Source organism: Marmota marmota, unplaced genomic scaffold (assembly GCF_001458135.2).
Source record: "Marmota marmota marmota unplaced genomic scaffold, marMar, whole genome shotgun sequence".
NCBI classification, from domain to species: domain Eukaryota; kingdom Metazoa; phylum Chordata; class Mammalia; order Rodentia; family Sciuridae; genus Marmota; species Marmota marmota.
Genome location: NW_025999862.1, coordinates 6,275,705 through 6,288,887, shown reverse-complemented (window position 1 = coordinate 6,288,887; position 13,183 = coordinate 6,275,705). Strand labels below are relative to the sequence as shown.

The following is a 13,183-nucleotide window of genomic DNA, read 5'->3' as shown; positions in this document are numbered from 1 at the left end:
CTCATCATTTGCTTTCCTGTCTATAAAGTCTTATATCATAAATCTGCCTTATTTTGGTAACTGCTACAGGTATCACTTACCTTAGAAATGGTTATTGGGTTGCTTACGAGACTTGATATTATCTTGAAACTTTACCATACCATATAATTATGTTTGTTTTGACCACCTACATGCAACTAGTAATATATTGGAGGAACTACAGAGGAATTGACACTAAAGATAATAGGTAAGGAGAAGATCAGGATGAAATGGTTAAGACCATTGCAAATTAAATTCTATTGTCTGCACAAATTACTTATCACCAAAAGAAATGCAATCTGATTTATGTATTTGATTTCACATGATGTATACCCTCTCTAAAGTCAGTGGAAAGAAAATCTAAGGGACACACTACCTCAGTTTATTCTCTAGACTCAGTGACCTTGAACCTCAAATTTAGTTTTATAGAGGAGTATATAAAAATTTTACCAGCTTACATCAATAAATATAAAACCAGACTTTCCAGGCTATATAAAAAGATGTCTAAAAAAGTAAAATTAATTGTCTCTGCAGCTGAGGGCTATTAATACATGAAATATACCTGTAACAACTGATGAGAGTTATTTCATTAGTTTCACAAATCTGGTTTTCAAAATAGAGTGAAGGGGAGAATTCTGCTAGATATTGTCTACATCTTTAAAAACATATACTTTGCTACAGTTTATTAAACATTTTACTGTCTCTTATGAAGAGACTTAATTGTTGGATTACCTGGAAGTTACCTGTCTAGCCCAGAGCTTCCTACCAGCTGTGCTATGGCTAATGATATGTGTTGGTGATCAAGAGGGGTGTTGAAATATTAAACTTAGCCCCCAGGATAGTGGGAAAGGAGCTAATACTGCTCCAGACCCCAGAGATTCTGATCTCCACTGGTCTCAAGCATTCACTTCTCCTTTCCCAGTGGCCAGGTAAACACTGTGATTCTAAAAGCATTAATCTATGCTGATATGAAGATTGTCTGTTAATACTTGCTCATCTTAAAATGAATCAAATCAAGGTCCTTCCTGTTTAGAGTTAAAATAAATACAGTCTTATTGTACATTTGAAAAGCAAATAGCATACAGGCCTGTAAATTTGTCATTATTATAGTTTTAAAAAAGAAGAAATTACCAAAAGATATGCTTTCCTACTTTTTCAAGAATTTCATAGACTTCCTTCTGCTTTCATAAAAGCAGCAAAGCAACCATTAATTTATTAAGCCACTCTCTTGACAATGAATTATATTCATGTCATATATTCTGTTATGGCACATCTTTCCTGGAACACACCTAGATTTGGAGTGGTGTCACAATACTTCATTTAATAAATCTACCAGGCATAAAGCATGCTTTTATACTTGTTTTGAAAACTGCATAAACTAGCAGAAATAACTGAGTCTGAACAAGCTGCTGGAAAGGCAGTGCTCCTGACTGGATGATATGGGTAGAAATGGTTCCATGTCTTGGTGATGACCAGTCAAGGTAATAAAAATCAATACTCAATTTTCCTATTATGTTGTTCCCATGTCGATAATCATCTTCTGCTTCTCATCACCACCTCTACTTCATAAACCCTAAAGCCCTTTCCATACTGGGGAATCTTCCAGTGAGTTAGTGTGAAGCAGAGCTTTGTCTCCATAGAAGCTCAAAAGACAGGTTATCTCCCACTCCATATGCAGACAATCAAGGGGTAGACACATGATTCACATTATCCTAATATGATGCCTCATACAAGGAAGTGGAATTCAAAGCAAGTGATACAAAAGCAGGTGTATTTCATGGTTTATTCCAGTGTAGAGTATCTGAAATATAGTCACAAATGAACATACCATCTGTAGGATATAGTGTTATAACTCTACAATGCTGTTAGTGCCATTAAATATTAAGAGTGGCCCGGAACAGAACTTCAAACAGATGTTCTTTGGGACATCTTTGATTGTATTTCCTATATGTAGCATTTCTTATGGTTTCCCATTTCTTTTCTTATTCTCCAACATTTCTCTATGTGTTTTTCTGCTTTACTGAGCCATCAATAGTTTCTGTGGTTTGCAACCTAGAGCCAAAAGAATACTTCATATTTGATCCATTTAAACATACACTACTCTTATTCCTATTTTACCAAATTAAGGTCGATAGAATAAAACTGAATTTACCTTTTTTACAGAATTATGTGAAAGTAGGATCAGAATGAAAGATATAACCTATTTCTCTTTCCAGATAATGTCATGTATGCCTAAAGAAGATGCATCTGAGTAGTTGCAGAGTTAAAGAAAACACAAGACCACTGGAACACCATCACATTGCTGAAGAACCACACAGTAGCTCCCCACTCTCTTATTCTCCTTTTTTTTTAGTCCATGCCAATTACCTTCCTTGTTTTCAATCCATCTTCATTTTCCAGCAAACTCAAAGTTACACAATGTACATTTTTCAGGTATATGGGAAAGTTTCAGCCTCTCTTTATGCTTCTGGAGAATCTGTTCTTAGGCCTTTATATTATTTTTTGACATTATTTTTTTCCAATATGTGAGAATGCATTCTTCTTGTTAATAAAGCTGTACCAGCAGTGGGTTTTTAATTAGTCCATGTACAGTATGCCAAAGTCAGAAAATCATTTCTAATACACAGTACATATGAGGAGTTCCATTCTTATACCACTTTCCTTTTGGTTAATTAAGTTTATATTTCCATTTACTTAACAGGGAAAATAAGAAGTATCCTCAGTTCCCTAACTGGATTTGGGTCCTATAAAAATGCAGTCATCCTTGGACAGAAAACAGAGTCATACTTGATTCAACTCACAATGTTACTCAAGGACCCTCATTCATGGGAGAACAAAAGCCCTTTCAAGGCCATGAGATCTTCCTTAAAGAGGGTAGGTTGTTAGTTAACTCTCATATTTGTAGACTGTGAAGACACTTGGTGATCCAGGTGATCTGCAGAGAGAAGTCCCTTGTTAATGGACTCTGACTAGTTGTGTTAAAGAGTGTCAGATTCAGGATGAAGTCAAAAGGAACAAAGTACATAATCCAGAAACCTGATTCATACTGCTTACTACCCCTTACAGGGATTTGCTGGAATCTTTAGTGAAATTAGGTTCAGTGGAATCTTTCAACAGATGAAGTTCAATGATTGCTCCTGTAAGTAATTGAATAAACAAAAGTTATGATCTCTTGTTCAAAAGCTTGCTGAAGAACTTTGCAATAATGTGACCCTAAGTTTTCTGGAAGTAGCTAATGTCTATCTCTGGACAGTAATGAATTGCTTCCCTCTGTCCCAGCCTTTGACATGACCGTTGCTTCTGAGGTTTCTGTTGTTTTGTTTTTCCTAAATTGGGATGACAACTTATTCCCTCCCTCAACTCTGTTACACAACATCAGAATATAATCTTGTGGTAGAAAATTTCAAGTTTAAAGTTTAGAGAAGGACTTACTTGGCTGTCAATTATCACTGACGACTTTTAGTATTTACCAGGCAAGAGAGACTACTAGGAAAGATATAAATAAATAAAATGTGATATCCAGCTTTGAGGATATTACAACTTGATGGGAGAAACTTGTAAGTAAATGGCTAATAATGATGCAAGAAAAAATTAAATAAACATTAACTAGATGACAAGCTCACCCATGGACAGATATTGGAGCAGTTAATTCTAAATTAAAGGGAATCAGAAGCACCTTTGCAAAGGTAGGAGCATTGAGAAAATGTTAAAGATAATTTTGTTTTGAGAGGGAAATAGAGAAGAGAAGGCATTACAACTTGGGAAAAGATGTAGCAAAACCATAGGGGACCTATTCGAGAAGTTTTGTTTTTATTATTATTATTTTTTAATGTAATACAAGAAAAAAGATAGGCTCTTGCAGAAATGCCAAGAGAAAACATAGGTATATATTTTTCTCCTGCAGCTTACATTCTGTTCTGAAAAGAAATAGCATATGTAGAAATTATAAGCACATTTAAAAAGTTCATGGACAGCAAGTAGTTATCTGGAAGACTGTAACTGAAAGGCACATTCCTTAACAACCACAACACCTCAGAATATAAAGAATTTACTAGGCTAAAGGGAGTGCAGAAAGATTTCTAGAAGACAAGATATAAGTGTTTGTTGAAAGATGGATATAATTTGATGTGAGAAACAATGGATAGGGATATCAAAATGAGGGATGGCATGGAGAAGACCTAAAGGCAGCAACAATTCTGGCATATACACATGATTGTGAAAGTATCAACTTAGCTAGAATAGAATATATATTTTGGATAATACTAGGAAAAATGTTGGAAATGAAATTTGGGGTGAATTGCAGGAAGATAAATTAAGTGAGCAAAGTAGACTGGGTATATAAAGAGAGAGAGCAGAGGAGACTATGGCATTGTGGAAACTATGGCCCAGGCTCAACAAAAGCAAGGACAACACTAAGCTCCAGCCAATTATGTAAAATTTATGTCAGTCAAAACTCTACTGGATACATACAAATTACTTGAGTTACATTTAGTAAATAGATTAATTTTCAAATATTGCTGGATGGTAGATCAAAAGCCTTCATTTTTAAATCTATGACTATTTAAGGTTGTAGGATAGAGATGTAACAAAAGTAGCATGTTTTTTTTAAAAAAACTATCAATGAAATCACACCTATTAATTTAATCATTAACTTAATCAAGTCTATACACCTTAGAAACCAGTTTGAAGAAAAAAAGACAACATTTCAGAAATAGGCCTGAATATATTTTCAACTGTCTCATTTGCCTTTGAAGGGGAGAAATGTAATTATATGATTCTTCTCTACTCTAGGAGGTAATTCTGGGTGTAAATTTTGCAGTTTGGGCCTTATCTGGTACTTGATGAATGAGTCTTTAGTTCCCATAACTACCAGTTGCCAACAGTGAATGCCATCAAGATTTCATGGTCAGATGCATGTAGGTGCTTCTGTTTTGGTCAGTGAACCTGGCTGGCAGTAAAAACAGGTGCAGTTTAGATATTTGCAACAGATGCTTTGGGGCCTGCTAATTTCTGAATTTGACAGAGTCTATAAGTCACTCAAAAATATACTATGTCAGTCCATTCCGGCATTAGTTTTCCCCCAACCTTATATGAAGAAACTCAAATAAGCCTTCACATTGCAATTCAGAAGGTTTGCTGTTTAACAAAAAAGCCAATATATTTTCTCCCCCATCAGGAATTCTTGACAGGTGGAGGAGCTTAGTGACAGGGAAGAATGGGATAGAATCAGGAATTTCACATGGAGATTACCGTATTATTACTCTGACTAAAGTGCAGTACTCCAGATGTTGACTATATTTCATTTTAAACCAACTTCTAGTGTGTGTGAACAATGTCAATTCCTGAAATGCAACAAAGCAACCTTGCTTCCTAATGCTGAGAAAACATTAGGAAGCAAATCAATTCTTGAAAATGTGCTAATGAGCCACAATGTCTGATTTAAATCAAAGCTGCCATATTTCAAAACACTCGGTGATTTAGATAAATATGGCTTAGGTTTTATCATTGATGACAATACTTGAAGGCAAATATTGCAAAGACTAGAAAGTCTCAGGAAAAAACCAACTCACAAGAGCATCTTATTAAGCTATTTTCAGGGAGCTAGTTTAAGTACTGAGAACTATATGAAAGAAAGAGTACCAAAACCAGGCCACATAAATAGCCATTCTTCTTGCTCAAATAGGAACTATTAAGGTTTCATAACTCAAAACATGACATTTCCAATTATGTAATTTGACAATTATTTATAAATAATAAGTTCAAGATAAGAAGCAAAAGTTAACAAAGATGAACATCTCCCATTTAGTTAATGGTGCAGCATAGAATAGTAGGAAGTATTTTCATAGATAATATCTCACTGGGAGAGAGAATTCTCATATTTTTCAGCTTTAGTTAAGATCAAACTGATCTAATTAGATTTTTTTCATCAAATGTATTCTTCAGAATTCCCTTCAGTGAGGCATGCTTTTGATAAATTTCAAGGAAAGCTGTTTGGAGAGAAGTTTGAATTAGACATACTTTAGACTCAGAAGCTTTCTTCAAAGACACACCAAAAATTTATCTGAAAAGCTAGAATGACAAAATTGAGAAGTCATAAACTATACTGTTACATTAATAATAAGATTTGTTTTTTAAAGAGTAACCCAGGATTATTCTGCATCTATTTTATTTGGGAGATAGGACATAATATACCTGGAAAATTTTAACTAATACATACAGCTAATTAGAGGCAAATGGACTTTTTCTCTCCTGGTTGTGATAATGTAGCCATATTGGTTAGATATCTGATTCAGTCATTAGAAATCATCAAGGCATTAACAAACTTGTAGTTTAATGTGTAGACAACTTCAGTTTTCTCTGATTTCAGATTGTGAACAATGTTCTCGTACGTAATACACTTCACATTCTGAACAATTCAGAATTTCACTTTTGCTTCTTTTTGTGCATGTGATGGATACGAACTCTTTCTAATGGAGTATAAAATTGTACAGTTGGCAATTTATGAAGAAATTATCATCAAAAAGAGCATGATTACAAGATATTGCTAATATGGTTATAAAACTTAAGCAAAATATAGTAATTCTGGTAGAATTTGCCTATTCAATTCTCTACAGAAAATTATCACTTGGCTGAAGAAAGAATCACTGTTACATTTTTCTTTCACTTACAATTTTATTCTTGAAAGGCAGAAGAAAAAATAAATAAATCAGGGACACAGGCAACTCTGTACTTGGTATCAACCAACAAGAAAGGACCACTAAGATCTAATAAAGTGAAGAGATATTGAATGATCATAACACAATCAACTTCTTAAGCAAGTAAATATATTACCACACCTAATTGAAAAGCCAAGCACTATGTGACCTATTTGTGACACAAGGAACTTTGAGAAGGGCATATAGAAATATAAGTTTAATATCAAGTGTTGTAAGTATACCTCTTCCATCTTTCCTTAGCCCATTTTCAGTGTTTCAGTGTTTTTGAAATAATTTTAAAGACTGAAAAAACTCTGTGCCAAGATTCACCAAAGATTTTATGTTTCAACATACTAGGAAAACTAATCATTGATTCTTTACAAATCTTGCTAAGTTTTTCTTCTAGCATAGCTCTTCAGAACCAGTCTCTAGTGAAGGTTATTTAACTATTGGTATGTTTCTCTTTATTAATTCATCACAAAGAACACCTTTATAATAAAAAGGCAAATAATTTTTTGAAAAAAACAATCCATTCTTGTCCCTTCTACCCCTTTTAACTAAACAATGTACATACAATTTCAAATTTAATATGCCCTATACATAATGTAAATAATGATTTTTTAGGATGGATGATTTAAGTAGAGAACTTTAAATATTTTAAGAATCACAGATTCACCATCACTCTAAGTTAAAAGGCAATAACAAAATAATTCTACCTGAGTATTATACAAGCTCAAAAATGGTTCTCAGAGGAAATAATTTTGCCAGGATGACTCATAAAAGTAGTTGATTGCCCTTGTTATGTATGAATCCATACTTCTGTAAGTTTATTGGAGAAATGTTCACCATAATGTTAAAAAGAAGGATGCCATTTTAACAAGTGAATCAAAGCATTTGCTCACTGATTTTAGAAAATAGTAACAGGTGCTTCAACTCAAACAAAATCCTAGTGACATATTATTTTAAGCAATCAAAGAACATTACATGCAAGAAGAAAATGGCATTTCAGAAACAACCACAGATGAAGGTAGAGAACACTTCTCTGGAAATACATGACAAACTTGTTGTATAATAATGTAATAAAAAAACCTGGAAGTATAAATGACACAGCAAAAAAGAGGGTCCAGAGACCATTGCATACTTGATAATATACTGTCCTATTTATATATCTAACAGCTCTGACATTAATAAACATTCATAAGTGGCTAAGGTCTTTGGGTAATTTATATAACATATATAACTATAAAAGACCTTTTCTCCTTAGTGAAGATATTTATTTCACCAGGATAAATTTCAAATCACATAACCATGAGTCTTAAGCACCAATCAGATAATATAGTAATTCTATTGTATGTTGGAACAAGTAAGACAGAATGAGACTCTTTTTCCATATGTATGAATATTGGAATGTCAAACAAATTCAAACAACAAGAACAGTACAATTGTTCCTGGGAATGGAGACTTACCAGTACTTGTAAGGAAGTTAACATTTCTCATAACACCTTCAGTGTAAGCCCCAGGTTCATAACTGTCCATTTCACCTGTGACAATGTGAGCAACTCTTGCTGCCCTTCCTCTGATAGCTCCTGCAGCACGGTCTAAATTATCTGCATCCTGGTCTCTTAAGGCTATGATACACTTGTTGACATCTTCCAGGATATGGCTTTCTATAAGAAGAGAAATCAAATTAGTCGTGTGTACACCTTTTAAAATCACACAAATGTAGCAGATACACTGCACACTGAAGGCAGTGAGCATTAATAATAAAGAAAACAATAAAGATATTTTGTTTATATTTCTTTACCCTTTAACACAAAATTAGTGAAATATAACAAAATTACATTTTAAGAAACATTTTTTATTGATTACATACTGTTTTAGATTCTAGTTCCAGCAGAGGATATTTAAGATTTGAATGACATGTAGGTAAAAATTAAGAACAATTTGTTGATTAAAATGAAAATAACCTGTAAATGATGAGATGCTAAATTCTTGAAACAATAGTATATATATTATAAAACTCTTCAAAATTGTCACCTTTATTAAATATGTATAAAAATAAAAACCATGGAGTTCCATTTATTTGTTTACTGACTTACTATGAGGTTTAACATAATTCCAGAAACGTTATAAATTAGTATATAATGAAAAATGTAAAAAAATAATATCAATGTTGTGAACCAATAATCTCACAAGTCTGTGAACATACAAACACACAGTTTTAAGAGATTGATTTATTTGAAGCAAATGAATCTCAGAAAAATATGTATACTTCGAAAATGTGCATATTCTTCTCTTTCCCTCTTGGCATGATTAAGCCATGAGGCAGCGGGAAATTATTACTGTAGTAAAAGAGTCTTTTTCTCTTTAAAATGAAAATACTTCCAAATAAAAGTAATGAGAGGAGACTAGCAAATAAGTACAATATCAACAGTAATGGACAATGGTATAAGAAATTTAAATTTAGTATTTTGACTTCTGGTCTTTTCACATGAATCCCTATTCAACATGTTTAAAAACTCTATTACTTAAAAGCACACAGAAAACAATTACAACAAAAAGATCTCAGTATACCAGAACATAAACATGAACTCTCTCTAGAGAGTCTCCTTCTTCTACCACCCCTTTCTGGTAATTGTGTATGATGTTTGTGTTAACTATCTGTTGAATTAGCTACAAGGGTAATCAATCATAATCCAATTTCCTTATAGAGTAACACTTACTTCGTTACATACAGAGAATAAAATAAAACTACCATAGAGTATGGTCCCTGGTGATGTTTTAAATCTGTCTCATATCAGTCCTATGTAGGTCTCTTACACTTCAGTATCGTGTATTTTATATTTTCCAAAATCCTCTTTATTCTGCCATGACTCTGGCCTACGGTAATATTAGAACCTTGACCTAGACTGCCTAGTACCTATATTTGGCTTGCTCACCTCTTACTATTGTTTTTAGATATTGCTCACAATGTTCCTTTCTTGGGAAATCTGTGCTGACCTCCTACAATACCACCTGGTTCCATACTGATTGGGATTCCTAGGAAAGGGTTTATTTGCTTACATTAGAGTTTCTTCCAGTGTTTTCATGATATACTTATAAAATCATCTTCTAGTAGACTGCGAACTATTTCCAAGGACAGGAATATTATCTTATTCCTTGAGGTTTGTTATTTATTACTGATTATAAGACTTAATAATTGTTATACTAACAAAAATGTTTGTTGAATAAATGAGTGAAGCTCTATTATAAGATGCAAATAGTAAGTTATTTTGTCTTAATACTAAATAACAAGTTATTGACATAGATGGGCACTTTTCTGTGGCCTGAAATTCAGCCAGTTTTATCTGTATCAAGGACATTCAGATTATTTACATAAAAATTTATGTTAAACACTGAAAACATTCACTATAAATGCACTAGGTAGGATTTTAACCTAATTAGTAGCATTCAGTTATGAATGTATCATTAAGGCTTACAATAAATCTGAGCATTGTCCCATCTTGATAAAAATCACATGTGAATCATCACCATCATATTTCCTATGAAACTAAGGCATAAGTGGAAAAGGCATAATAATCATCTAGCTCCTTTTTTATTTAGACTTATAGAAGGTTGTGTGGTTACTGTTTGCAACTGAGCAATGCAGTCAGAGGTCACAGTATTAATCATGTTGAATAATCATAGAGTTAAGATTAGATATGGAAACAAAAGTTCTTCATGAACATACACAATATGAAAAAAATGATAGTGAAATAAGTGGCAAGAAACACCTAACGACTTAAGCTGAAGCAGCTATAATCAAAATGTTAGAAATGGTGATTAAATAATCTCTGGAATTACTACAATTAAATATAGCACAAAAAATATTAAGAAAAAATTGAAAAATTTCCACTTTTGTGACACGTTGCCATTACCCAACTGTTTCTCAGAATCCTAGAAACATCTATTTGCATGAAATTCTAAACATAGAGTGCCAGAAAAAGAAAATAAAAATGTTGGGTACCTCCCACATATGCATAATAGCTAAACATTAACCTGAGTTCTTGAAATTGATTATTGTGTTATCCGTATTTTGGTGAATACCAGTAGCTAATAGGACATTATAACTGACTTGAGTTTTTATGCCTAGCCATATAGCTCATGAACTACTAGGAAAGAAAAAAATACGAAATACCTGTATAAAATTTTCCATAGTTGTATCCCTCAACTAAAACTTTGCTGATAGAATGAATTAGACAAAGCAAACATTGTTGGGAATTCTACCTCTATTTAATTTTTTCTTAACTGTAGGATGTCATGCTTTACAGAAGTGATATATAAGGAAGCTATGTCTTAACAGCTTCAGAGTATAGTTTAAGATTTGATTTTAGGGGAGAGGGGAATGTCCAGGGGTTAGTGCAAATGCTGAAGTGCATTATTTTAAGAGCAAAGAATTGCTGAATTACTAGCAATTTCCATCAATCATCTTATAGCCATCCTGAGATACAAAAGATGCCTTCTATTATGTTGGAAACATTAATACAGAGGGCAATAAAAGAATGGATTTTTGCTGTAAGATTCTTCATTTTTTGCAAACTTCTCTTGTTAACTTCACCTTCTATCACTGCAGTTAAGTGTAGTACAACATTTTGAAATGCAGTTTTTAAATAAATTCTATACTTTTTTTCTTAATTAAAGTCAGAATTTGAAGGTCAGTTTAATTGCCCCCAAAGAAGGCAGAAAACAAAATGAAAAGAGAACCAAAAACTGATTTATTGGCATTTGACATCCAAAGTAGAATATTATAAATCTCTATCCCAGAGAATACATTGAAAGTATAAGGGCATTTTATTTTTAAAAGCCAGAATGTGTTGAGAGGTAAAAAGTTTCTTCCTTTGAATTTCTGAAGGTGGACTTTGAAAATACCAATGGCAAAGCCTGAAGGGGAAAAGAGTTTCTGCTGTAGTCTATCTACTGGGTAATATGTCATACACTATCACTAGGTTCCTCCCATGGTAGCTTGATACATGTAACAAAAATTCTGAAGAGAAGAATAATAGAAAAAAGGATGTTGAATTTTTTTCCTAATGAGACTGAGTTATAATCTAAAATAAAGTGAACTTCCTAAATTAGAAAGATTAAGCTTAGCAATCAGTGTATGTAAGCTCAGAGAGTAAGTTAGGATAAGTTTAATTATAAGAAAACAAATTTCCATTTTTGCATATATAGATCTATAGATGTTAAAATCCATTACACAGACAACTACACAAATGTTTAACAAACAAAAACTAAAATACCATATTTGTCTTTCCCATTTTCCCCAAACAAATAATACTAAAAAGCAAATGAAATGCATCACTGTGTAAGTTAATTGTTGTTTATGTATCTACTTAATGATGGTCAAAATTTTTGTTTGGCAAGAATTAGATCATAATGATTGGTTTCCAAATTAATTAATATCTCACAGAAAGATTTTTAGCAAGTTATATTTGGAGAATAATAAGCCTGTATAGCTAAATGTACAATACTGTGAAATTCCTCATCCATTTTCTTTATTCCAAATTCTTTACTGTGTCTCCTTTCCTCAATTTAAATCTTACTATATGTTTAAACAAGTAGATAATATAAAAGAAAATAAAGCCCAGTCCCTATATACAAAGGATTTACAACCAAGTAACCAGAAAGTACTGTTTTTATTTCAAAGGAAATCTTTTTATGACAATTTTTTAAAATTTATTTTTATCTGTCTCAAAATACGATAATCAACATGTTTATCTGCTAGGCAGGCACTTTTAGGGGAAAGCACCTTTAATTATAGGGAAAAAGCTGCTGCCACATTAAATGGCTTTAGCTTGCCTTCAAAGGTTTTTTTGTTTTGTTTTTGGTTGGTTGACTGGCTTGTTTTTTGGTAATTGTTCAATGTTCTTCTTTTTTATTAGAAATTTATAATTATACATTGTAGTTGAGTTCACTCCCACAAACTCATACATGCACGGAATTTGATTTTGGTTCATGATCCTCTCCTTTTTTCCATACTTCTCCCATTATCCTGCTTCTACTCTACTTGATTTCTTTCCACAAGTCTATTTATTTATATTTGATTGCTTCTTTCTACCTATGGATAAATGTGAAGTTCCCTGTGGTATATTTATACATGCACGTAACTTTTTAAATAATGCATTCTTCATTGCCTCCCTTTACCCATCCCTCTCCTCTGACTCTTGATCTCCTTCTTCTGCATTATTGAACTTCCCTTTATTTTTACGTTATACTATTCTTCCCTTCCCCTTTAATTTATTTTATTCTATCATATGAGAGAAAATATTTGACCTTTTAGTTTCTGAGTCTGGCTTATTTTACTTAGCATGATATTCTGATTTCTATCCATTTACTTGCAAATACCATAATTTCATTTATTTTCATGGCTGAGCAGAACTCCATCATATAATATATATATATATATATATATATATATATATATATATAAA

General features: G+C 32.6%; 1 protein-coding gene across 5 annotated transcripts in view; it reads right to left on the bottom strand.

The window, feature by feature from the left end:
• The window catches only part of Ctnna3 (catenin alpha 3), a 1,666,222-nt gene that overhangs the window by 416,053 nt on the left and 1,236,986 nt on the right, over positions 1–13,183 (bottom strand). For all 5 annotated transcript variants that reach the window (XM_048810157.1, XM_048810163.1, XM_048810171.1 and 2 more), the window contains one exon: positions 8,180–8,380. In XM_048810157.1, coding sequence (XP_048666114.1) covers positions 8,180–8,380 — 201 coding nt within the window. The remainder of the gene's footprint in view (positions 1–8,179; positions 8,381–13,183) is intronic.